The sequence below is a fragment of the Mustela lutreola genome, chromosome 9 (genome assembly GCF_030435805.1).
Source record: "Mustela lutreola isolate mMusLut2 chromosome 9, mMusLut2.pri, whole genome shotgun sequence".
NCBI lineage: Eukaryota > Metazoa > Chordata > Mammalia > Carnivora > Mustelidae > Mustela > Mustela lutreola.
This window is the reverse complement of record NC_081298.1, coordinates 121,871,443-121,896,890: the sequence shown is the minus strand read 5'-3', so window position 1 is coordinate 121,896,890 and position 25,448 is coordinate 121,871,443. Positions and strand designations below refer to the sequence as shown.

Sequence of the window (25,448 nt, the reverse complement as noted above, 5' to 3'; positions counted from 1 at the left end):
TGAAGCAGAATTGCAACTCGACTCTTGAGTCCCTGAAGCAAAGGCGGCAGAGGGAGAGGTGCAGAGGGCTGTTTAGATCCCTGAGCGGTACACAGTAGGTGCTCAGGAAATCCCAGTGGTGGGCTGATAGGGTTCGGAGAGTCCAGATCACGAGTTTGACTTTCGCTGCTGACTTCTTGGCAGAGGCATAGCACTGTAGTGGAAAGAACATTTGACCAGTGGTCTGAAGGCCTGCGTTCAGGTTCCATCTACACCATTTAATAGCCTGGTGACCTTGGATGTGCCATTTAATCTCTTAGATGTCTTCTCACCTGTAAAATGAGGAGACTGGATTCGGTGATTTGGAAAGTCTTTTTCAGCTCTAAGGTTCTGGGGCTCTATGTTCACTTCACTCAGTGGTGTTTCTGTTTCTTTATTTGAAAGCAATAGGGATAGAAACCTATCTCATAGGATATTTGGGAAGCCGTGGTCAGTCTGCATGTTTAAATACCCTGTGTCTTTACAGGTATGATCACAGCCATGTAGCAGAGTAGCTGCATGATCTCCGGCAAGTGCCCTAATTTATTTCAGACTCTGTTTGCACACTCTGGGCCAGGGACCACATATTGTGCTATGGGACTCTTATTACATTCTTAGGAAAGCTGAGATCATGAAAATGCTTTGAAAACGGCAAGGCACTACATCAAGTATTATGATTGTGAAATGGCATAGTTGTTATAGTGACATCAAAGTGTAGCCCCGTGCCTCCCCTATTTTCATATGAATGAATGTGTCGCCATGGTTTCAGAAAACAAAGTGTACATTTGGGTTCTAACCTAAGGCTTGCTTTCCACTCCAACTTATTGACAAGAAGTAAATTTCAGTTAAAATGGGCATTAATATAAAGTTTCCTCAAGAGCAGGCATCTGGGGGCACCTGGGTGATTCAGTTGTTAAGTGTCTGCTTTTAGCTCAGGTCATGACCTCAGGGTCCATGGATGGAGTCCCGCATCGGGCTGCCTGCTCAGCAGATAGCCTGCTTCTGCCTCTCCCAGTCTCCCTGCTTGTATTCCCTCTCTTGCTGTCTCTCTCTGTCAAGTAAATATATAAAATCTTAAAAAAAAAAAAAAAAAAAAAAGCAGGCATCAGGGAGTTACCCCAAGGTTCTCCAATGCAGGGGATTTTTCAGGAGCCCAGACATCTGCGGGTGGAGACCTTACATCCCATCCTCTTCAAAATGAGGCCATTTTAAGGGTGTGTGTGTTGCAGGAGTAGGGGATAGCTTTCTGAGTCTAGAAAGTTTTGCAAGTAGTAATCATCAATATGTAACTGGGGGGCGGTATTGGTATATGAAAATGGTGAGTCAGTCTTTCATCCCAGGCCTTGCCAGGGATTGCTACTGGGGAGAAATGGCAGAAGACACGAGCCCTGCTCTCCCAGGGCCGGCGTTAGTCCCTGGAAAGCCACAGTGTGTAATCCAGCTTTCCGAGCATGGGCATCTCCTTTGACTCCCTAGATGACTACATGTCCCAACCAACCTTTTGAGAACTTCTCCCCCCCTTGCAAAAGGCACAAACAACCCTGTTAGCAGTAATCCCGTACTGCTAAGTAATCCCCTTAGCATGGGTCCACAGGAGCTCTGGTGCCCCCATCAGTTCGCCATCTCCCCAAGGAACACCACAGAGTGGCACTTGGAAGCATGAATCAATTTCTCATTTATGGTATGCGGTGGGGTGGGGGTGAGCAGAAGCTCCTGAATTTCTCTAGTTGGAAGGATCAACTTGGGGGTGGCGATCAGGGAGTGAGGGGTTGTCTTGGAGCGGTGTTTTCATAGGAAGTACACTGTTTATTACTCAGGCGGGACATGTATGAATGACCAAAAATAGCAAGGTTGTTTTTATTTAATCCTTGTCGTTATTTTTATTTGGGTTAGCTTGGGAGGGCTCATGAAAATTATGAGGGCCTCCTCATGGTCCTGCCCCAGTTCAACCGACATTACCATGAATCCTATAGCTCCTCACCCCAGTTCCGCTTAGGTATTTCCTCTTTTAAGCCTATATATGGATTCAAGACATTCACTACCTTTCAAAGAGCTGATTGACTTCAAAGCCCATTTAATTTTGCCAAGTTTTTGAAAGCTCCCCCTTCCTCTCCTGCACACACACACACTTCCTCAATCCCCAGTACACACATAGATCAGGGTTATAAAGCCATTTTACAGGAGTTTTTGAAGCAGAGGTGTGAAGCAACGCGCTCCCGCCACAGAGGGGCAGACTCCCAGCCTGGCTCTGGGGGCTGCGAAGCCTGACCACCAGGACAGACCCTGGAGTTGTAATTCCCGGGCGGTGTGGGAGGGGTTTGGCCCAAGCTCTTTGTTTCAGATCCCGAGTCAAGGCTGGTTGGGGTGCCCACCTGCACCCCCTGCCCCGTGCCGCCGTTGTGTAGGTGTCCAGTGGAAAAACCCTTCGACGATACCACATCCTTTCACACACAAATAAAACCCTCCACGGATCCGCGGGCTGCAGACCAGTCCCTTGCAAGCTAACGCGATCCCCACGGGTACTCGGTCTCCCCGGCTTCGCGCTCCCTCCCTCCCTCCCACTGCCTCTTTTTTAGCGATGCTCCGGTTCTCACACAGCTTGCTGGAGATGGAAGGGACGCGCCTCGGGCCTGGTTTGGGGGATGAACTCTGAAGAGGGGCCCCGAGTTATGAGTCGGGGACGGCGAGAGGGCGCCGGCGTCTGGCATTCGGGGTCGAGGGATAGCGCCCTCCTACCGCGCAGCGCGGCGGCCGAGCGGTCACGTCCGGAGCGGGTCCCGTGCCCTTCTCAAGCCTACGATCCTCCGCCCCGGGTGCCCAGGGGGTGTGTGGAAGGAGGAGGCCGCGGGCGCGGGAGGGTTTGTCACCAGGAAGCGGCGTTGACATTGAACTGGTGCGTGCGTGTGTGTGCGCGCGCTCGCGTGTATCCACGCGCGTGTCTGCGTGTGTGAGTCTTGGGGAGGGAGCCCGGCTGGAAGCAAACCACGGCCTTCGGGGAGCTGAGCCGAGCGCGCCCCCGAGCCGCCGCCTGCAGGAGCTGCGAGCGCTGAAGCCATTCATGATTTTGGTGACGTTATTCCAGGAGTGGGCGAGAGGGGGGCGGGGCCTCCCGGGGCCGAGCCCCGCCCCCGCCCCTATAAATACAGCTTCCCCGGCTCTTTGTGGGGCCGCGAGCTCGGTGGAGAACCGCGAGCTCCGTGTGTGCTGCAGACGCCCTGGCAGTGGGGTTGTCTCCGGAAGGCGGACCGGCGAACGCCTAGTGCCCGCACCCCGCCGCCTGCCGCTTCTGTCTGCGCCCCTGACATCCTTACTCGGGACGCGGTGACCGTTTTTAAATCACAAGGGCGTGGGTCAGCCTCCCCTAGGACTTCATGTCTGTATATTTCCCCATTCACTGGTGAGTACCCTGCGCCCTCGGCGGGCATCCGTCTCGCGGCCATGGCTGCGGGGCCCGGGCGCCCGCTCCTGCGGGCTCGGGTGCGAGGGCAGCAGGCGGCGCGGACGCCGGCACTCACCCGCCGCCCCAGCCCGTGCAGGAGTCAACGTCAAGGTTGCAAAGGTGGGGGTGGGGGGAGGTGGTGCCGAGAGCATCCAGACAAAGGGAGTGAACTCAAAGCCCTCACTTAAGTGACGGCTGGGAGGGTGTGTATGTGCTGGTGGTGAGGTGGGGAGGCGGGGGGAGAACCTGGGATCAAGCCCGAATCCCGCTAATAAAACCCCCAATGCGGAGGGCTGCGGGAGGCACGCGCCCCGGCTGGCGCAGGGGGATCCAGCTCTCCCCCGCCCCCTCCCCTTTTTCTTTTTGTTTGCATGCAAGTCTCGGCGTCGAGGCCGGCGGCAGCGGGGCTGAGCTGATGCAAAGGAGGCTTTTGCAGAGCGTCCAGGGGTGGGGAAAAACGCTCTCCCCACACGGAACCCGGTTAAAGCCACAAGCAGCAGCAGAAGCACACGCCGCACCCTCTCGATTTCATTCCTCTTCAAAAACCCGATGCGCCTTTGTGGGGGCCCGGGCTGGGGCCGGGGAGCCGCCCTCGCCGGCCGGGGTGGAAGAATCCCGGGCCGGGCCAGAGGCGGAGGAGGTTCGTGCGGACCCGGGATCCGGGCCGGGAGGGATGCGCCGCGGACGCCGCGCTCGTTGCGGAGCGAGGCCCGGGGCCGCGCCGGCTGCCGCTTCCTTCCTGCGCCCGGGAAGAGGAGGAGCGGCCGGGGGGAGCATTGGCGGCGCAGGAGGGCGCCCTCAGGTGCTGGCAGGGCGGGCGGGACCCGCAGGTTCCAGCTCCGCGCTGTCCTGCTCAGCCCAGGAACCGGAAAGTTCATGCGTCTCGCTTCAACTTTTGGGGCCCGCGCCACAGCCCGGAGCGAGGAGCGAGCGCCCCTACACCAGGCGAAGAACCGGGCGAGAGCCTCTAGGCGCTCTTCTGGCCCGTTTCTTTGCGGGTCGGTTGGGCAGCCTTTCCATGACCCGGGATCCCTTTGGAGTCCCCTTCCCACCGCCCCCCCCCCCTTCCTGACGCTAACCCTTGCCGGAAGCCCAGCATCTGTCTCTCCTCCCCCACCTTGGCTCTGTTTAGAGAAATGAACTCTCAGAACAAAGTAAAAATTCCCCTACCCGTGAGGCTTGCGTACCCCCTCCTTGGGGGCGCCCCTCCCCTCCCACCTCCCTGGCGAGTGAGCAGCCAGGTGCCATGTGGGGTAAGACTTGGAAGGCTACTGGAAGATTTGTGCTAGTGGCCACCCCAGATTTGCCAAGGTGGGTGTTAGGGCCCATCAGAGTTACTATCCCTTGAGAAAGTAAGGGGAAGAAAATAATTGGGAATTATTTTATAGTTGGTTAGTACTTAATAGCTTGCCATGGTTTTTCCACCCGAGATTAGCCATTTAGCATAACTGATATATGCATTATTAGCGTTATGGTAAGAAACAGGGCACCTGTGGCTCAGAGAGGTTGTATTGCTTGTTCAAGATCACACAGCTCTTGAATGGCAGAGCTTGCACCAGACCTAATGCTTCTGTTTCCAAATCCAGTGCTGTTTCTACTCGTTGTAGTAAGCATGAAATGAAGAAGAATCCAAGGAAACCCCTGTTTCCTTAGATGCAGTCTGCCTAAAGCCTTGCCCACATTTTTCTTCTTTTTTTGTAACTGTGTGTAAAGGCATGATGGTGAAAATATTGGGTGTTGTGTAGGGAGTACACTGACTTTGGTATGTACTATTTGGCATTATGCATTCCGGACCCTGTATGTGCCCGTGGTTTGTGTGAGGATAATGGAACATTTGTATCCTGCTTACAGAGTACAAAGCACTTTCACATGTCAGCCATTGGTGGGCCAGCTTGGCCCCTCTGGAAATTTCCTTTGCAATCAGAGTCTGGGCATCCTTAAGGCTTTTAATCCAGGGGATGTTTTTCAGGCTTCGAGCTTGCAGCTGCTGTGGCCAGCCTAGAGAAGGGGGTTGGATGGCAGATGTGAAGCTTGCAGAAAGCTGACCCCTTGGGGCTTTAAGTGGGACATTTTGCAAAAACGAACACCAGAGAGAGAGAGAAAGAGAGAGAGGAATTTGGGAAGGCAGCATTATTGGACTTGGTTTCCCTGAGACGGACTTGTTATCATTATGTAATAATAATATGCAGTTCCCCTAGAGACGGGTTGAATTGGTTTTAATATAGACAGATGGACTCAGCTACCTACTGTTTCGGTTTTTTCTAGTTCTGTCACTTAAAAGAAAATCCAGAGTCTCTCTGTGCCAGTGGGGACTTGCACAGGAGAGGAGGGAAGAGAGGTTTGCCAGAGAGGTTTCCAAGCAGTTTCAGGGCTTTGTTGGGGGAGGCTGAGAGCCCTGATGCCGTGGCTTACCAGGCACTTCCTCAGGGTGTGAGCTTGTTTTTCTGTGAGTTCTGTTTTGAACACCTCTCATCCTGCCTCCAGACAGTCCCCTGATCTAACAGCAGAAAGCACCAAGGATAGGAATGTGAAAGCGCGCATGTTTGTTGACTTTTGGTCTGGGTTTCTTGGCAGCCCCGACTATCTGAGATCCGCCGAGATGACTGAAGTGATGATGAACACCCCATCCATGGAGGAGATTGGCCTCAGCCCCCGAAAGGACGGCCTTTCCTATCAGGTGAGTCCTTTCCTATCCCGGGGTCCTTCCGGCACTTCAGAGCCTGGTGACTTTCGCTGGGGCTGGAGGCAGATGTGGTTCTGCATCCCAGTGCCACCTGGAACAGCTGTGCGACCTTGGGAAACTCCCTTCATGCCAGTGAGCCTCAGTTTCTTTGTCTGTAAAATGGGGCAACAATAGTCATTACCTCAGGAGACTGTGGTAAAGATTCAACCTGAGGAGATGCTGTGTGGAAGGCATTCACGGTGCCTGGGACACAGTCAGGGTTCGGCAGGCGTGAACCGATGTCACTCATTAGTCATCCTGGCTGCTGTGGCCTCTCACACTGGCAGCAGCAAGGGGGGCAGATGTGATTTGAGCAGTCAGTCCAGACCAGCGCTTCCCTTCACAGCCATGCCTTGGGCACTAGAAACATCACCTCGAAGGGTAGCTTATGGGGAGAGGTTATTTGGTGGAGTGGAATGCTGCTTTCTTCCTCAGGTGATGGTTGACCCACTGAGGCCCACAGAGTTAATGTTCAGAGTACGTAGAATTGAGGAGCCCTTTCCCCAGAGGCAAGCTGTCTCAGGGGTGTGATTTCTGGCGTCTAGATTAGACATTGTCCTATGTGATGGATCCAAAATACAGGAGGACCTCAAAAAGTGCCCTCAATGTGACCTTCAGACTCTTGAAACAGTGCTCTTCCTCACCTGCAGTGCGCTCGTCTGCTGCCCCCCAGCTAGCTACACGACACCTTACTGTCTCTGGAGACGTGAACTGCTCATATTTCCAAGGAGAGTCCCGAGGTTCTTACATGTGGGAGGGGAAGGAGTCTATTTTTAAGGGAAGACCTTGGAGCTAGGGAAATTGTGTGCAAACGGTGCTTGGCTTGGGGAAGGAAGATGAATGGGCTCGTGGGCCCATTCAGCAGATACTAACTAAATGTCTGCGGTGAGCCGGGCGCTTTCCAGATGGTGCTCATTTACTCTCAACCAGAGCTCTGAGGCGGGAGCTCTTGCTCTGTATAACAGATGAAGAAACAGGCTCACACTGTTGTAGTCCCAAACTGCAAAGCCTCGCTCTTCCGGTGTGTCATGGGTCCGGACCTCGAGCTGGTTCTTGCTTAGAATCTAGACTGGCTCTGGCTAGTCGTTCTGTAGAACCATTCCAGGGCATTTATTTTGTAAAGGAAGAAACAGAGAGCTGTGGGTGTGTGACTCAGGGAAGGTTGATCAGAGAGCTGAGGTGAAAGCTGAGTTCGTGTGAGGTAACTTGGTAGTTGACAGCAGGGTCACCTCAGACGGGGAGGCTCAGGAAGGCACCTCTGTTCGGTGTCAGGGTCTGGCCGAGCCCCTTTGGCTGGCTGGAAAGAAGTATTCATGTGGCCTGAGGAGATGAGGGAAGTGGGGGGGAATACCCTTTCCTGATTGGTTTTCTACCCTCTGCCCCCAGAGTGGGTCTGAGAGAGACCATCGAAGGCCCCAAAGCCTGTGGGAGGGTAGAAGTTTCCTGGCCCACCAGTGAGGGTGTTTTTGGATACCAGTTTCCAAGCCTCTGAATCAGACCGAATCTCTTTGTGGTTACAGGTGAGGTTTTCTCTCAGTTCTGGGTTTTAGCGTTCCATCACAGAACGCTTCCAAACACAGTCTCAGTATAGCTTGTGTGTGCTTTCTGTGTTCTCCTTTTGAACATTTTCCGGGATCAAGGTGCCACATCCTGCCGCGCCATTGTCTCCACCTTCGGGCCACCCTGCGGGAGTGAGGGCCGGGACAGGTGAAGGGCGTGGAACGTACCGCCATTGGTGGGGGGAGGCTGACTTGTGGTCGCAGCAGCGACCATCCGATCGCCTCCGGGCTCCCCAGATGTCATGATGCCACCTGAGAAAGGGCCCTAACTCTTCCTAGTGGAGCTGGCCTAAGAGTCTGGCCCCTTGGGAAATCCGTTCCTGCTGCCCGGGCGAGGGCTACTGTCCACTTCCAAAATACCTTACCTGGAGCTTCAAAGCGCTCTTGTCACCAGATTTCAGGAAGGTCTTCTGGTTGCCTGCTGAAGAGGAAGGGGGAGAGCATCATTTGTCCTGGGTGCTTGCTGTCTGCACTATGCTGCGGTGGGCGCTTGGTGGAGGGCCCAGGGCTCCCGGGGAGAGCAACATGGGCATAATACCCAGAACACAGGCCGTCTGGGGCAGCGGCGCAAGGCCATGGTCAGTCCAGGTACAGACGGCCGTGAGAAGGCTTGGCCAGTCAGACTGGGGCTGGGCCCTGAGAGAATATTAGGACCGGGAGAGAGCAACTCCATCTGTAATCTAATTTTCTTGCACACCCAGATACCCCTTGGCTTGCCCCGGTTTATGCCAGCTGCTGGGCTCTGCAGCCGGCTGATCCAACAATTGTTATATGACCAATATCCTCTGGGCCCACTCAGAGCTCGTGTCATGCAATTAAACACATTCCCGCTGGAGCTCTGGGGACTGGCCGGGACTACGCGGGCCCAAGCCCATCCCCAGTGCATGCTCGGGCTGGGCTCAGATCTGGGGCGGGACATCTCAGAACTCTGCTCTTGGCATCCTTCCCGAGACAGTAATAATAGTACATGGCTTTCACCAGGCCCTGCTTTTCCAAGGAACTGAAAGTGGGAAGGAGACATCAATCCCAACTTGGCAGATAAAAAAGAACCTCAGGCTTGTGATTTGACCTTGAGACAAGGTTGTAAAATGGATAGGCACCCTGGACTTTGTCAGTCATTCCCCCACCTTCCAGATATACCCAAGAAGGAAGCTTTCCTCATTTCTCTGCCCCAGATGTGACCTCTTTCTTCTTTCAACACCTGTGGCATTTGTGTTCTGAAGTAATGCCGCCCTGCCCTTTGTGGTTGCGGGTCCTGCCCAAGGCTCTGAGGGCAGGGGAGGCCTTCTTTCCTTCTTTGTGCCCATCAGCCTCCCCAGCCCAAGATGCTTGCTGGTTCCAGGCCTTTCCAGACAGGTGCCAAGTGAATGGTGGTTGTTTTGGTGAGGTTGAGTTTGATGATCTGAAAGCTGGCCATCTTTGCTTCTGCTTTAGGGTTTTGTTTCGTTTTCTTTTTTAAAACGAATTTATTTATTTGTTTGACAGAGAGATCACAAGTAGGCAGAGAGGTAGGCAGAGAGAGAGAGGGAGATGCAGGCTCCCCGCTGAGCAAGGAGCCCGATGCAGGGCTTGATCCCAGGACCCCAAGATCATGACCTGAGCCGAAGGCAGAGGCCCAACCCACTGAGCCACCCAGGCACCCCTCTGCTTTAGGATTTTTAAAGGGTCTTTCCAGCTCAGGCCTACCAAGGCTTTGGATAAATATCTTTATCCCCTGGAAAATTTGGGTCAGCCCTACCTTTCGTGCTTGGGAGTTAGTGTTGTTTTGTGAGCATCTATAAAAGTCAACAGAGCCAGTGCCTGGTTTCATCTTAGCATTTATTTGGAGAGTCAGCTCGGTATGGGAACTCCATGTCTGCACACCTGCTAGGCATGAATTATGGCACCTTGCTGAGGGTGTGAGTAAACAGTTACATGAAAGTTTGAGGACATTCTGGGTGGGCTGTGGGGAGTCGCCGGGTCACTTGGACTGAGTGGGAGGGTCCCCATGAGGACATTCAGATCCCCGATGGTGGCAGCTCCCTCCCCTCATGGAGTCTGTGGGCCTCCCATGGTACCCCCACTCGTGGCACCAAAGCATCTCCTGCTGACACCTTCTTCCTTGGCTCCAACTTAAGGAAGCACTGGTCAGCGGCTGCCTTGTGGGGCCCTCCATTGGCTCCGGAGGATCTAAGAGGGAAGCATTTTGGAGTGCCTCGCCTCTCTGATGGGGTCTCTTTTCCTGCTGCAGCTGACCTGGCCTGGGTCCTGCGTGGGGAAGGATCCTGAGCGTTTGTCTGTAGATGCCAGCATGGCCCGGACCCAAGGGCTCTCGGCAATCTGGCCTTGCTCCCTGACTTGCCCCCGGCACAGCACAGTGAGCCTTCAGCAGTCTTACCATTCTCACTAAGTTCTAGAGAGAGGTATGGCTTCTAGGTTTGCATTTAAAATTGTCCCTTCTCTAGCATCTGGATGGAGATCTGATAGCTCTGTCCTTCTCTAGGCTCTTTAAATTCCTCTCTGATCAGCTGGCGCATCTCTGGCTGTTCCTTATCCCCTCTGCTGTTCTTGGTCACGTACTCCTGCCCCCTGACATCCCTTCGGCAGTCCGACAGGCAGCGGGGGAAGGCAGGGAGGAGGCACCGGAGAAGGAGCTCGCTCTGCTCTTCGCAGCCTTCTGTGTCCTGTGCCTTGCCTTTGATCTGCAGAGCTCAGGACTTCCCTGCCTCCTCCCCTTCTTCCTAAGACTGGAGGAGGGATAGCCTGGCTTTTGCACCAGAGGGAGGAGGGAGAGTGGGGGGTGGGGGCTGACCTCTTGCCACAGTTCTGTCCTTTGCTTCTTGCAGTCTGAGAGCCTGAGTCGGAGCTGGGCGTTCAGGACCGGGGTAGAGCACTAGGCCGGCTGAGAGCTGTCCCCCACCCCGATGGGATCTCTCAGTCTCCTCTCTCTGCAAGGCCCGACAGCAGTGGGATCCCCCGTCCCCCTCTTGCTGCCTCCCTTTATCAGAAGCGCAAGTCCTGTCTCAGCGAACAGGCTCGGGTTAATCTCTAAAGTTAGGCCTCGGTTTGGAAACCCCTCTGTGTGGAGCCTTTCTTTAGGAAGACCCCCGAGTCTGGCTCCCCCTGGATGCTCCCACCGGTGCAAATGCATGTGCTGAAATACATGACAGGTCGAGCTTCCGGCCAGGGTTCAGCGCTCAGAGAGGTTTGAGCTCCCTCCCCGACAAGCCCTGCTCAGGAGGCCATTCCCGGGGGGGACCCATCCACTGCCTGGTGAGGCCCAGGGGTGGTACCCCACATGTTCTCAAGAATTTGGGAGGCTCTGCCGCGTGGCCTCACGGAAGTCCCACGGTCACTAGGAAATCATCTTCTACAACATCAGACTTGAAAAGCCTCTGTTGTCCCTGGAGGGAAATAAAGCTAAAATTGCCGAGCACTTGGCAGGACACGTCCAGCTGTGGCCACGACGTGTTACTGGAATTGCAGCAAGTTTTGTTTCTCCTCTCCCCACCCCCTCCGCTCCGCTCCCTCCCTGGTACAGCTCATAACGAGGTGAGGCAAAACAGGCAGTTCGGGTCACCTGGGGCCAAAGCCCAAGGAGCGCCTCGTTTCTGAGTGGGCATGTGTCTACACACGTGGCCTCTAAGTCCGTGCCTACCTCGTTCAGATCAGCTCTCCTTTGAGAGACCCAGTGCCTTCCTTCTTAGGCCCAAAGCCTTGACACAAACATCTTGTTCACTGTTTTAGAGTGCCCCAGGGGGTGAGGGCCTGCAGGAGGCTGGAATCAGCCCCCTGGGGAGCCCCCAGCCCCCCCAACAGCTCACACGTTGTGGTCACAACAGTCTGTCGCATGGCCAGGGAGAGAACAAGCTTTCTTCACTTCCCCGGCCAACGTGTTGCACGCTAGAACCGAGCAGCCCAGCCTTCTCTCAAAGGGCCTGTGTTAGGCCTGACGCCTGTCCAGTGGTGGCGCGATCCTCACTGCCCGGAGCCAGGGGCTGTGTCTGAGACTGCTCTGTTCCTGCGCCCCTGTGTCCTGAGCTCGCAGGGGTCCACTGGACCCTTCCCCTGTCCGTTTCCCGCACACAGAGCTATCCCTCTACCGAGGCCATCCCACAGCCATGCCACGGCAGAGATTTTTAAAGCATCAGCGTCTTCTTGACATCGGCCCAGACTTCGAAGTTGAATAGAAAGGAGGATTGTACCATTGGGGAAAGGGATGAGTTTGGGTGGCGAATCTTGTGACCGGAGCCAAGAGCTATTCCTGGGTGTCTAGTGAATGTCCTGAAATGATCTTTCAGGTCCAAGTCCTGAAATAATCTTGGGAGCATATGAAGACAGGCCCTCATTCACATGGGGCTCAGCGTTGCCAAGCCTTCACTCCTTTCCAGTTCAGAGACGCTGGACTGCCTCTGCCACCTGTGGCCTGCCCACCCCAGGGGGATTCTTGATCAGCAAATCAGATCTCGTGTCTGCTGCTTCATTCCTTGGCTGGGGGAGGTCCCTTATTGCACAGATCTTCTTAGAAGAAAATTAATTTGCCAGAAGTTTCTCCAGACTACTGTTCAGCTAGCATTTTATATTTAAAGGAAGTTTGGGAGCTCCTTTGGCCCCCTGACTGCTAGCATTAGGTGCCTGCACTGTCAGAAACTCCTTTTTTAGGCAAACTATAGAGAAGAGGCACCCAAGCATTTAGCTGAAGCAGCATTGACTGCTTGCTTCTCAGCCACAGATATTATTGGAACCAACAGGAAGGAAGGTTCTGGATCTCTCACCCGAAGTAGAATTGGCCTGAGCCTGAAGGGCATTCACAAATCTAAGTTCAGAGGTGGTTGACTTCTAGGTCTGACCTTAACCTAACTTGAATCTGAAGGTGGTTCTCAGACGGAATTAATAATATACCTTGATCTTGGGTCCTGCCTTTACTTTGTAGAACACTGGTCCACCCTGTGGATTTCAGAAGCATCCTTGACTTTCCAAATTCCCGAATGTTTTTTTCCAGACATACACCTGCATACAAGCTCTGATTTAGTAGGTCACTATTAGCCCAAAGTGTGTGGGCAGCACTGAGCTCAGCCACTGATGTCTGTGGACAGAGCCCCAGGTGCCTGCTGAAGACTCAGACTCATACACACACACTTGTAGACACTCACACGAACACCCACGCATGCACACACGTGCACACATGTATACACACCCACTCACTTATGACCAAAGGGCCGCTGGTGGAATGTTAATAGGGGTTGTTTTAGAATGGAGTGCTGAGATGATAGGAAAATTTTCTCTTCCTTTTCCCAGTAATTTCACATTTTCATTGAAGAGTATGTATTTTATTGTCCTCTTGCTTACTTCTCAAAGTTACTTCCCAAACTGTGAAGACACTGGCCATGTCTTCATAACCTCTGCCCAGGATGGAATTTTAATTTTCTTTAACCTTTTTGTTTTCTAAATCACCGTGATCTCACCTTGCCCAAATCACAGCTGTTCACATTTTAGCATCTTTTCCAGCGCCCTTAATATTTTCACATAGCCAAAATTGCAGAGCTGCGTTCTGCTTTTTTTTTTTTTTTACTTACCAGTGTGGAAGTCGTCAGCATCTCATCATTTCAACTTATCTTAAAAATGCTTCAAAGCCAGAATTTTTAATAAGTGTACAGTATTAGATCCTAAAGTTAAAACACGATTCTTGGGGCGCCTGGGTGGCTCAGTGGGTTGGGCCGCTGCCTTCGGCTCAGGTCATGATCTCAGGGTCCTGGGATCGAGCCCCGCATGGGGCTCTCTGCTCAGCGGGGAGCCTGCTTCCTCCTCTCTCTCTGCCTGCCTCTCTGCCTGCTTTTCATCTCTCTCTGTCAAATAAATAAATAAAATCTTAAAAAAAAAAAAAAACACGATTCTTTTTTTTTTCTTTTTAAGATTTTTATTTATTTATTTGACAGAGAGAGATCACAAGTAGGTAGAGAGGCAAGCAGAGAGAAAGAGAGGGAAGCAGGCTCCCCGCTGAGCAGAGAGCCCGATGCGGGACTCAATCTCAGGACCCTGAGATCATGACCTGAGCCAAAGGCAGCGGCTTAATCCACTGAGCCACCCAGGCGCCCCTAAAACATGATTCTTTTTCCCATTCTCCAGTTGTTGAAAACTTTTAGATTATCTCTATTTTTCCTCTTACAAATTATGTGATGATTTATATATAACTTTATATATCAGTCTGTCCATAGTTGATACATTTTTCTCAGAGTAGAGTCTTAGGACAGTTTCTAAGTCAAAAGTTGTGTGTGTGAGTGGTGTGTGTTATAACTATAAAGATAATACTGGTTTCTTTTAGAAATTTAGAAGAATTTAAAATACAAAAACCCACCCATATTTCTGTCACTGAAATATTTTGGTATGTTTACTTCTAGTATTTTTTTTAAAAGATTTTATTTATTTATGTGACAGATTACAAGTAGGCAGAACAGAGATTACAAGTAGGCAGAGAGGCAAGCAGAGAGAGGAGGAAGCAGGCTCCCCGCTGAGCAGAGAGCCCTATGCGGGTCTTGATCCCAGGACCCTGAGATCATGACCTGAGCTGAAGGCAGAGGCTTTAACCCACTGAGCCACCCAGGCACCCAACTTCTAGTATTTTTTATACATTTATGTTTAAAAAAATAAAATTGGGATAAATATGTGTATGCTCTAGTAAATTTTTTTTCACTTACTATAATTTTGTGACTCTGTCCATTTGTTTTTCTTTGGAAAAAGGCCTTTCGTTTTGTTACATGTTACTTCTTACTGCCAAATCTTTTTAGGTTATGCCATATTTTGTTCCTGCAAAGAACACTGCTCTGAACATTATTTTACATGAATCTCTGCATAGACTTGATTTCTTTCCTTGGAATAAATTCTTGGAAGTACTAATTCAAAGAGATTCAACATCATTAAGCTTCTTGATTATATATTACTTTAAAGACAGAAAACAAATAGAAGGGTTTATTAGAAGAGAATCTTCTCACCTGGAAAGCTCTAGCACCTAGAACTTCAGGGGTATAAAAGCTATAGAGATGAGATCATGAAAGCGCTCTGTGGCAAAAGTCAGAAAGGTGTTTGGTTTATTTCAGAGTGTTTAGGCGATGTTGTACATCTTCTTGTAGTTTGTTCCTTGTGTATTTTGAGCAGAGACGATAACAACTAATGATGGTTAGGCAGCACTTAGCCAGCCTTGCAAAATAGCTGGTGATCATATTTTTGTCCCTTCCTGGGTATAATGACACACTCTGGATTACAGATGCATGTGGGTCGGCAACTGTCCTACTTGTCTCCTTTATTCTGTTAATGACAATGGAACACCAAGTGACCTTGAGGAAGACCAGTGATATCATCTCTGCCTGGAGACCCATGACGTTTGGACAGATGCAAATATGGTCCCCTAAGCCATCATGCTCTCTTGGGGTGCCACGTGTGGCTCATGGAATGGTCATGGTTTAGAAATATGGCTTCTCTGGAATCCAGGATGGACTGGGCTCTTAGAAGCAGATCTGAGCATTATAGAAGTTTTGGGCCCAGAACTCAGGTGCCTTTTACCTAACAACTATGCAAACCTCAGGTTCTTTGCAACAAGTAAGCAGCCCAAGCCAGTGTTCCAGTAGGGTCCGCAGATTCCTGGTGGTTTACAAAGTGCGTTCAGGTGTTAACACAAACTTTAGAAATGGCAGTATATTTTTATGGTTACTGCTTATGACAAGTAATACTAGTTTTCCATCTATGTAGTGATACAGAGTTTTATTTTTATGTGTTTAAACAAGTAAGTAAGATAATTGAGCCATCCTGTGTATGTGGACAAGTAGGCGTTAATTACCATGGTGTCCAACTTCCGGAGACTGGCATCACTATTGTTATCATGAAGGAATTTCTTCTCTCCGACTCTCGTATCCTCTAGATGAAAGCATTCCTAAAGATCAGCTAACACTCAATCATGATTCCTGTGATTCTTTGGTCATTTGCCCCTCACATGTGGCAGTTGAAGCCTTAGTATCTTTTCTGGCTGTTTTCCTCGGCAGCCTGAGATCAGAGGTTCTCAGGCCAAATTACTTGTTAATAATGCTCCGTGTATATACTACTTGATGTTTTAACAAAGTGTTAAAACCAGAGGACAGCTGCCCCTGGGGTTCACGGAAATTTTCGAAGGGATGTGACAGCAGAGAGTATTTTCGCGAAACCTAGTCCCACATCTTTAGCCTCCCTGTGTTGCTGTTTGAAAATCCCGTTTCCTGAACCCGGGCTTCCCCAGGTTCTTTGCCTACTTTCTTGTCAAGCTTGCCCTTCCGTCCCCCCCACCCCCTTTATAAGAGAAGGAACTGCTTCTTGCTCCTGAGTCTTTTAAGGTGACTTTCCCTAGGGTGTAGAAACCAGAAGGTCATCAGACAAATGGGCCATTCAAAATGCTACTGCCTAGGAAGTTCCATAAAATCCCGCCGATCTATCACATGAAGAAACCAATAAAAAAGATTACCTTTGTGTGGAACAATTACTTGCGGTATGTTTATTGATCAGTTACATAGCTGCCATGAGCCAGTCCAGATTTGTTGTTGCTAACAGGCCTTAGGGTCATTTGACATAAAAATATTAACTGTCCATTTGTATATGTGACTGTCTATTGCAGAGAAGTATGAAAAAAGCTAATGACTAAAAACTTATATTAAAATTCCAATGAACAGTAGGATGGAGATACAGTTTCAAGCAGAGAAAAGAATAAGATTTTAGAGCTTGTTTATGAGTTTGTTTTTTATCTTTTTAAATATTTTATTTAAATATTTAAATATTTTATTTATTTGAGAGAGAGTGCATGAGTTAGGGGGGTTGGGGAGGGAAGGGCAGAGGCAAAAGCAGACTCCCTGTGGAACAGGGAGCCAGACATGGGGCTCTATCCCAGGACCCTGGGATCATGACCTGAAGTGATGGCAGATGCTTAAGCGACTGAGCCACCCAGGTGTCCTGTTCATGAGTTTTTTCATGGGTGATAGTTGATACCAAGTTACTTTGGAATTTATGAGACATTGGGTACATTTAAAAGAGTGGTATAAAAATTCCATTTTCAAATGTTAATGTTTGTGGGCGCCTGGGTGGCTCAGTGGGTTAAAGCCTCTGCCTTCGGCTCAGGTCATGATCTCAGGGTCCTGGGATGGAGCCCCGCATCGGGCTCTCCGCTCAGCAAGGAGCCTGCTTCCCTCTTTCTCTCTGCCTGCCTCTCTGCCTACTTGTGATCTCTCTCTGTCAAATAAATAAATAAAATCTTAAAAGAAAAAAAGAAAAGAAAATGTTCATGTTTGTAATATATCAGGAGTTTTAGATGTCAGTTTAAGAACATGTGGAAGGACACAGAGTTTTTCCAAATTCTTTCAGAGAGTAGATAAGCAGGTGGACTCAAACTGGCACTAGAGCCACTCAGACGGGGGAGTACACGTGACTGCAGTGTGGTCTTGGGTCACTTAGGTGTTCTTTGGACATAACCAGCGATGGCATTTCAGAACATCTCAGCACAGGGGATGATGGGCTACAAATCTGGATAACTGGTTTCTAATCTTGGCTTTGCTCCTACAGAACTCTGTCATCTCAGGAGGAAACTCACATCACTTCTTTTGGCCTTGATTTCCCCAACTCTACGGGACAGAGTGGATTCTCTCACCTTTGTTAGAAGGTTGTGTAATGAGGTGAAATCCTCCGTCCTGATCCTAGCTCCACCCACTGGAGTTAGAAAGAAATCTGCTCTTTTCTTCATGTCAGCCTTCTAGCTGTTTGAAGGCAACTTTGTGTTCCTCTCCAGTCTTCTCCAGTTTTAAAACATACCTTCTTCCTTCAACCTTGACTTAATGTGGTCATCCTCTGGAGGGTGTTTTTTTCTCTAGGCCAGCAGTTCTCAAATGTTTTGATCTCAGCCCCTTTCACATTCTTAAAAATTATTTAGGACCCCCAGAGTTCTTTGTTTATGTGGGCTCTGTCTTTTGATATTAAAACAGAATGTTTAAAATTTTCATGTTTTAATCCCTTTAAAATAGCAGTAAAACCATTACATGTTAATATAAATAACGGTTTTTAATAAAGATAATTATGTTTTTAAAAACCAAACCCAGACCAAAGTTTAGTGAGAAGAAAGGCATTGTTTCACATATTTTTTTTGGCAAATCTGTTTAATGTCTGGCTTAATAGAAAATGGCTAGACTCTCATACCTGCTTCTGCATTCAATTTGTTGCCATACGTGTTGGTTGAAGTAAATGAAGACAATCTGGGCCATGCAAGATCTGTTAGAAAAGTTAAGAAAAGGAAGAAATATCTTCATAGCCTTATTCAGGTATTTTTTCTTTGCTGTTTCATGAAAATTCAACAAGTGGTGGTTTCTGAAAGGCTAGCAGCAACGTGGAATCTGAAACCTTATCAGTGAGGTTTTTGTACTCTTCCATTCAAATCCAGCAGCAGTCTGTCTGACACTTTGAATGGGTCCTTTCTCCACTTTTGGTTTTGTAATGTGATGTGTTGATCATTTGGAAAATACCTGTTCGATGAGTAAGACAGAGCTTCCAAATATGGACACATTGCATCCTAAAACATCAGAAAGTCACATTTATGCATGTCTTTACCGGTCTCATCAAAAAACCTTCAAGTATTAGGGAACAGACATGTTTACAGTGGCTGATACGATTTATGCTTGAAAGCTTGATTTTTTATCATTGGGACCAAATATTGTTAGTCATTTTCCACAAAGTGATGTGCTTATTTTGCTCACTTTTGAGGACATGTCCCCCGAATACCCAAGTCAAAACAACCATGGTTTATTGGGCAGTCATGTTTTCAAGTAGACACAGTGTTCCATGGGGGAAGTGGCTAGTTGAGCTGGTAACTGCATCACATGAGTGCTTTTTCTTGAGATGACTGTTGTACTTTGGGATGCAGCAGAGTGCTGTCTGCTGCTGGCTTTCCATTTTATCACATACAGTACTAAAATAACATGTACTTAAGAGGCATTATTTAATGAAAATTCATTTTGACTGCTTTATCAAGGATATTAGGTCTTTTTTTCTTTTCTTTTTTCCTTTTCTCTTTTCTTTTTTTCTTTTTTTTTTTTTTTTATTGTGAGTTGGAGGTGGTAAAGACTATAATGACTACAGGTACAGTTTGCTGCTGCTGCATTCATTAATTCTGCCAAGGTGTCAGCAATTTCACCCCCCAGTGTTTTGTATGCCATTAGTGCCAGGGTCAACACAGGGAGAAAGGCAAATGACATCTTTGTACTATTAAGAAAGTATTTTAGGGGTGCCTGGGTGGCTCAGTGGGTTAAAGCCTCTGCCTTCAGCTCAGGTCATGATCTCAGGGTCCTGGGATCGAGCCCCGCATTAGGCTCTCTGCTCAGCGGCGAGCCTGCTTCCTCCTTTCTCCCTCTCTGCCTGCCTTTCTGCCTACTTGTGATCTCTATCAAATAAATAAATAAAATCTAAAAAAAAAAAAGAAAGAAAGAAAGTATTTTAACTCTGTGGACACTCCTTCCAGGAAAGGAGCTTGGGATCTGAGCTTTGAGAACCACTGCTCTAGACTGAACAGAAAGAATAGGTCTGATCAGAGGACAACAGGGCCATTGCCTCCTTGCTAGTATAGACAGCTTCTAGGAGTACAGCCTTGTTCGTTTCAGTGTTGTAGCATCAGTACTGCAGTTCTGACCAAGTAAAATCTCCAGACCTCTCTTATAGCGCCTACTATCAAGCAAGGCTTCCTGTTTGGGAAGAAAAAAAAAAAGTTTTTAACTTAAAGGAAGATGGGTCCATTAGCTGATGACCCCACTTTGGGACAAGTGAGTTGGAGATGATGTATGTTATCTAAGTGGAGATGTTTCATGGAAGGTGGGAGGAGGGAAGTGCAGCTGTAGATTGGGAAATCCTCTGCCTGTGATGGACAGGTGAAGCCAGGAAGCAGAGTCTGAAGAGAAGCCTAGGATGACACCTAGTCTAGGGAGGGCATTTGTCTAGGTAAGATAAAGGTAGATGAGCCAGGGCAGGGGCATATGAATCAGGAGAGACCGTGAAGCCTGAAGCAGGCTGAATGGCCTGGTGGGGTGCTGCAGAGGTGGTGTTGAGTGAAAGCCAGGCAAAGGCCATGGGGCAGGACTGTAAAGAAGTCCTCAGAGACTTGAAGGGGCTGTTTCCATGCAGGGACGTGTTTGGAAGTCAAGTGGTTAGGGGTCAGGAAGGGGAATCCAGACAATGACGGGAGGTCTGTGGGACTAGGCCAAACATTCAAGATTTTTGTCTCCAAAACCAAGAATGAGAGAATGGTTGGAAATGGTAGCTTTGCCATTTTGGGCTTTCTGAATGAGAGGAGGTATGCTTTGGGACATTTGGCCAGTATTAATGGAGGAGGATGGAGAAAGGGATCTGTCATCCCTAGGGGCCCAGAGGTGATTGGGAGGCATGTCTTTTTCTAAAGGGCAATGATAATATAGTCAATAGGATGTGGGTATTTGAAATCATCTATGCCGGATAATGGCGCTCTTTCTCTTGCTGCTCTGGAGAGCTTTGAGAAATGTTCTTTAACCTTCCAAAATCCCCATCAGCTCACTGGGCCCAGAGTTATCAGTAGCAATTAGTGCTAATTAATTGGAATTTGGAACTCTTGACCTGCAGGATGGGTGTGTGTTTGAGAGATGTTTATGAAGGATGGTGTTTATCTGGAGGATTTCCTTTTCTTTTAAGTTTCAGGGCTGGAGGCTTAAGCATCTCTAATCCAAAGGAAGGAGAACCCACAGTTGTTACAAAGCCTGAAATCTTTCCTCAAGTCTCCTCATAGGATTAGAGACACCAGAGAAGGGTAGGAGAGAGTAGGGTGGATGTTCCAAAGCCCCAGACCAGAGGGATTTGAGCAGAGCGAGAGCATCAGGGATGGGAAATGAGGTGACTTGCATCCGACTGGAGATGAGACTGTTCTTCCTCCCTGAATCCAGTTAGGAGCCCCTCTGCTGTTTTCTCTGGTTCTTTCTGTTCTTACTAACCACATTGCACTTTGAAAAGTCAGTAAAATGCAAATAGTGATGATGGTGGTGATGATGGTAAAATAGCAGGAGGCAAGTATTTCGAAGAACATACATATATTCCTTGCCTTCACATGTTGTTAGGGGACAAACAGCAGGGTGACTTTTGTTTGGATTCACTGCTCCCTTGGCAGAGCAGGATGCTGGTGGAGATCTGCCCATTGTTAGAAACCAGCCACTCCTAGGAAGGAATAAACACACATGGCCAATCCATTGTTGTTCTGCAGGAAAAATAAGAAACCCAGACTTTGGGAAGCTGAGCGGCAGGAGGGGTCTGATGGCCCGGGCAGTCGACTGCTGGAGTGGGCTGAGAGGGGGGCGGGGGTGTGGAGGTGCACAAGGGAAAGATTGCTAGCCACAGGGGCTTCTACGGAAGACCAGGATCTGGACAAGACAGTGCTTTTTGTTCCGCTTGGCCTAACCCATGCCCTGGAAAAACAGAAACACCAGGAGAGAAGTGAATGAAGTCTAATACATTTCTCCAAAGGACCTGATCTAGAATTGTTGACCCCAAGCCCAGGAGTGCTGCTTACTTGCTCCTGGTCCAAGCCATTGGGACCTCACTCTAACTCTCCTTGGGGACCCCAGTGTTACTTAATGAGAGCCATCATTAAGAATTTAAAGTTTACAGAACATGTTCACACATACCTATGTTGGATCCTCTCCGAAGCCCTATGAGTTGGGAATTAACATTAATCCCAACCTGTAGATGAAGACAGGAGGGAAATGGGCCACCGCAGCTTCGAGCCTTTGGGTCCTATGCTGGGACTCAACATGCAGGAACGTGTAATCAATCCTATAAAGTAGAAATCCCTTCCTTGTTTCACTCAGGAGGCTACTGAAGCTCAGAGAAGTTACAATAACTGGACCAAGGTCACAGAGATAATAAAGAAGACATGGGGGCAAAGTTAAAGCCCAATCTTTCAGACTCCTGGTCTACCACCAGTGGGCGTGGCAAGTTTCCATCACAGGCTTGAGGTTGATTATTCCCCCTCTGGGATCAGAGAGGGGAGAGGCTCACTGCATGGTTTTGTGTTCGAGGCAGGTCCCTCCCAGTGCCTTGGGGACTGCCTGGTTATCCACCTCAGGCCCTCTGCCCCATCTCCTCTCTCTACCCTACCCCAGTACACCTCATCCCTCTGTTGGAGCCCGGCAAAGAGGAGCGAGCTGCCCACGCTCCAGAGGTCTCAGCTTGCAGAGCTGGTAATGAGCCCTTTGTGTGTCCAGTTTGCCACCTTTCATCTCCTGCTCCCGCTGGTGTCCGCTTTCCCTATTAGCATCTCTCAGCTCTTTGCTGAGCACTCCGCCCAGTTTGTGGCCAGCTCGAGTTGTTTGTCAGGGATGATGGCTGAGGGATATGTGCACTCAGGGGAGGGCCGCTTCAACCAGAATTGCTCACATTTTCCATCCCAGGTGCCAGACATCTCTCTTCTCTCCCCACCGCAGAAGCAGTGAGGGTTAGGTCACCTGGCTTAGAGGCAGACAGTTGATAGCTAGGCCCCCAAATTTCAGGCCTTTGAAGATCTGCTATTACCTTTCAATTCCCCCTCCACGGGTGAAATAGGAGCTGACTGACCAGCAGCTCTTACACTTAAGCAAAAAGGTTTCTGACTAATTCCTCACCACCCCCCCCAGCTCGACTTTTTTCTGCCATGAGGCTCTGCCCATGAGGGCCCATTGACCAAACCTCCTGACGGTTTTTCTGGACAACTCTCTTTTCATGGTCCTCATATTTAACTGTTTATGTTTGCACCGACCAATGCAGCGGCCACTGGCCACACGCAACTATTTACACTTAAATTTATTTTGTATTTACGTATATCAGATAAATTTATATTAATACAAGTTAGAGAAAAAATTAACAGTTTATCTTGTTGTTTCAAGTGCTCAGTAGCCATCTGTGGCCACTGGCTACTGCTTGTGCAGCTAAAGAACATTTCCACTGTCATAGAAAGTTCTAGTGGACGGCTCTAACCCACACAGCCAGAAATGCCAGTATATTGGCAGCCGCAGTTCCATCTCATGGACCATCTCTCTCTCATGGAAGGTCCTAAAGCTCCCTTGACCTTTCAAATGAACCCATGTGAGTTCCCAAAATGTCAGGGCCTGTTGGGGTTAGAGGCCCCCCTGGCCAAGGATGCCTCCGAAGACATGTCCTCTGTAAGATTCCCGAGCGCCATGTTTGCGTGCCTGCCGTCTCCACGCAGTGGGTCACGCAGGACCCAGCCAGAACGGTGTGTAGGATCTTTGAGACTTCACTCCCTTTGTAAAGGAAGGAACTGGGCGTCCATGAGTTTCATCCAAGCCCTCAGCCCTGGCAGCCGCATAGGACAGCTGGGTGGCTGGATGTGGAATCCAGTGTTGGCAGAAGGAGGGCAGGGTAGGCTGAGAAAACCACAGCTGGGGATGGATGCTTCCAGACCTGCCCTGCCCTCGGTGGGGGTTAGGGTGGAAAATGCTTCTCAGAGCCTCTCCACTTCCTTTCTGGACCTCTTGGAGGGGAGTCTTGGCTGCAGAGGGAGGGGAAAAGGATTCTTTTTTTTTTCCTTCTTCTTCTTTTATTTATTTATTTATTTTTTGCTTGCCCTTCCCCACTGTAGAGAGAAGGGGCACATTGGAGTGAGAGGTTTAACCAGAAGCAGTGTCTCTTTGGACCGGGGGCAGTTCGTTACTCCCTGCCAGCTCCTGCAGGCAGAAAGCACGCCAGGCTGGCCTGGCGCCCCAGCCCTACCTGTCATGTGCTTGGCAAGTCTGACTTGAGTCCTTTTTTCCACCCCGTCACACTGCAGTTGCAACCTCTCATTTTTCTGCTGCCTAGATGATTAAAAAGCATGACTTAGTGGAAAAATCTCAACCTCCTTAGGGTCAGCCTCTTAAGCAGCTGTTGGAGATAAGATTGTGCCGGCAGAATACTCAGCCACACTTTGCAAGGCTTTCTGTCTGCACGGGAGGAAATGAGAAGCTGATCGGTTCCGGGTGCGTGTTGTTTGTCTTGGGAGAGAGCTCCAGTTTTCAGAGGCATCAATTGGTATTATTGGATACAAAATTAAAATCGTTGATGGAAAGGTGAGAATATTAGAGTGCTTTTTTTAAAATTCAGGGAGCAGACTTTGTCAAGAAAAAAAAGAGTTGTTTGTTTGTTTGTTTGTTTTTTAACGGCACCTGCTTTGAGCAATTCAGGGAGCAAAGTTCTCTGGCAACTGAGCAGTATCAGAAATTCAATGCCCAGCCTTCCCCCCAAGGACTTAAGAGACTTAATTGTGCAGCTCCTGGTAGGGAAGGCATTGTTTGGAGTTATTTTAATTACCATGTGAGAATTGCCACCTCTTGCTTACTGAATGCATACTTACTGTCATCTTGTTGATACAGCTCCAAAGAGGACATTCCGATTTTAATTCAGCATATGTCCTCAAAGCATTTTCTCATCTCTGTGTCTGCCAAGAATTTGTACCCATCTGGTGAGACGCGAAGGTCGCTTTGCTTTTCAAAAGGAGAAACTGAGTCACGGGCGGTTGAGAGGACTTGACTGGGGTTATGGAAGTGATGTCAAGGACACAGTGAGGACCTGGGGTCTGTGGCTCTACGCAGTGTGTTATCCAATGAGCACCTCATCTGAAGTCCTGCAGGTCTGAGGGCAGGTCCCCATTCAGCCACTTCCTAGCTGTGTGGCCTTGAATAAGTTGCTTGCTTTCTCTGTGCTTCAGTTTTCCCTTCTGTAGAATAGGGCTCACACTACTAAATACTTAATAGGATTATTGTGAAGGTTGAGCTTCTGCCCAACAAATGTGCCTGGCTTCTCTTCTGTCAGCACCATCATCTTTTTAACATTCTAACCCCCTAATTTTAGTTAAAGACCTATTCCCAGCCTGAAACAAAATTACACGCTCTCCACTCCCACCATGCTTCTCATCTTCCTACAGCTGGTCTCCCTGTGTCTTGTCCCTTTTGCTCTTCCTTGGCTCGGGTGATCATAGTTAGAATCCGGTTGTTGGGACGTCACAGGTGGGTCAGAGGGTAGAGGCAGGTAGGTCAGAGGGTAGAGGCAGGGGCCAAGGTCTGCGCTGAGCCAGGTGTCCCAACTCCTTTTGACATTTCATAGCTCTTTTGCAGGTCTGGAAGATTTAGAACAACTCTCTAGACCAGGAATCTTATCTTCTAGACCAGGAAGCACATCTTTTAGGCTGAGCTGCCCAGAGGTCATCCTGGCACCTGAGCTGGACGGCAGTTGACGCCAAGTCTTGCCCACTCTCCCTGGTCAGTTTTCAATCTGTAAAATGGGCATCCATTCACTTTTCAAAAGGCCGAGGCCCTGAAAACAGCAGATCTAGGTTTGAATCCTGGCCCTTCCATGTTTCCCTCAGAGCCCAGGATCTCACTGCTTCTCAGGTGTGGTCAGGCCTATGTGAGGTGAGGTCTGAAAGAGCTTTGCAAACTGTAGTGTGCTTTCCCCTTGCTGGGTTTCCCCTTCCTCACTCCCAAAGCTCGTGCGTGGAGGGTACCTGTGTTTCACCCCCATGGAGGGGCTCCAGGTCCAGTGAGGAGCAGTGAGGACAGGCCAAATAGACGACTTGACCCTCTCCCTGCTCAGCGCATCAGATATGTGTGCCCAGCATAGATCCAGGGCAGAACCAGGAGGTCGGCTGCATCAGGAAGAGAAAGGTTGGAGTGGGGGTCTACTTTTGCCC

At 49.4% G+C, this 25,448-nt stretch overlaps 1 protein-coding gene across 2 annotated transcripts in view; it reads left to right on the top strand.

Moving 5' to 3' along the window:
• Positions 1–25,448, top strand: part of LBH (LBH regulator of WNT signaling pathway) — a 31,430-nt gene that overhangs the window by 2,445 nt on the left and 3,537 nt on the right. Inside the window, exons 1-2 of one of the 2 annotated variants that reach the window (XM_059188703.1) lie at positions 3,168–3,415; positions 6,032–6,134. In XM_059188703.1, the coding sequence (XP_059044686.1) occupies positions 3,390–3,415; positions 6,032–6,134 (129 nt within the window). In that variant the 5' untranslated portion in view covers positions 3,168–3,389. Of the gene's footprint in view, positions 1–3,167; positions 3,416–6,031; positions 6,135–25,448 lie in introns of those variants that run through there. The other variant, XM_059188704.1, reaches the window with a different exon arrangement.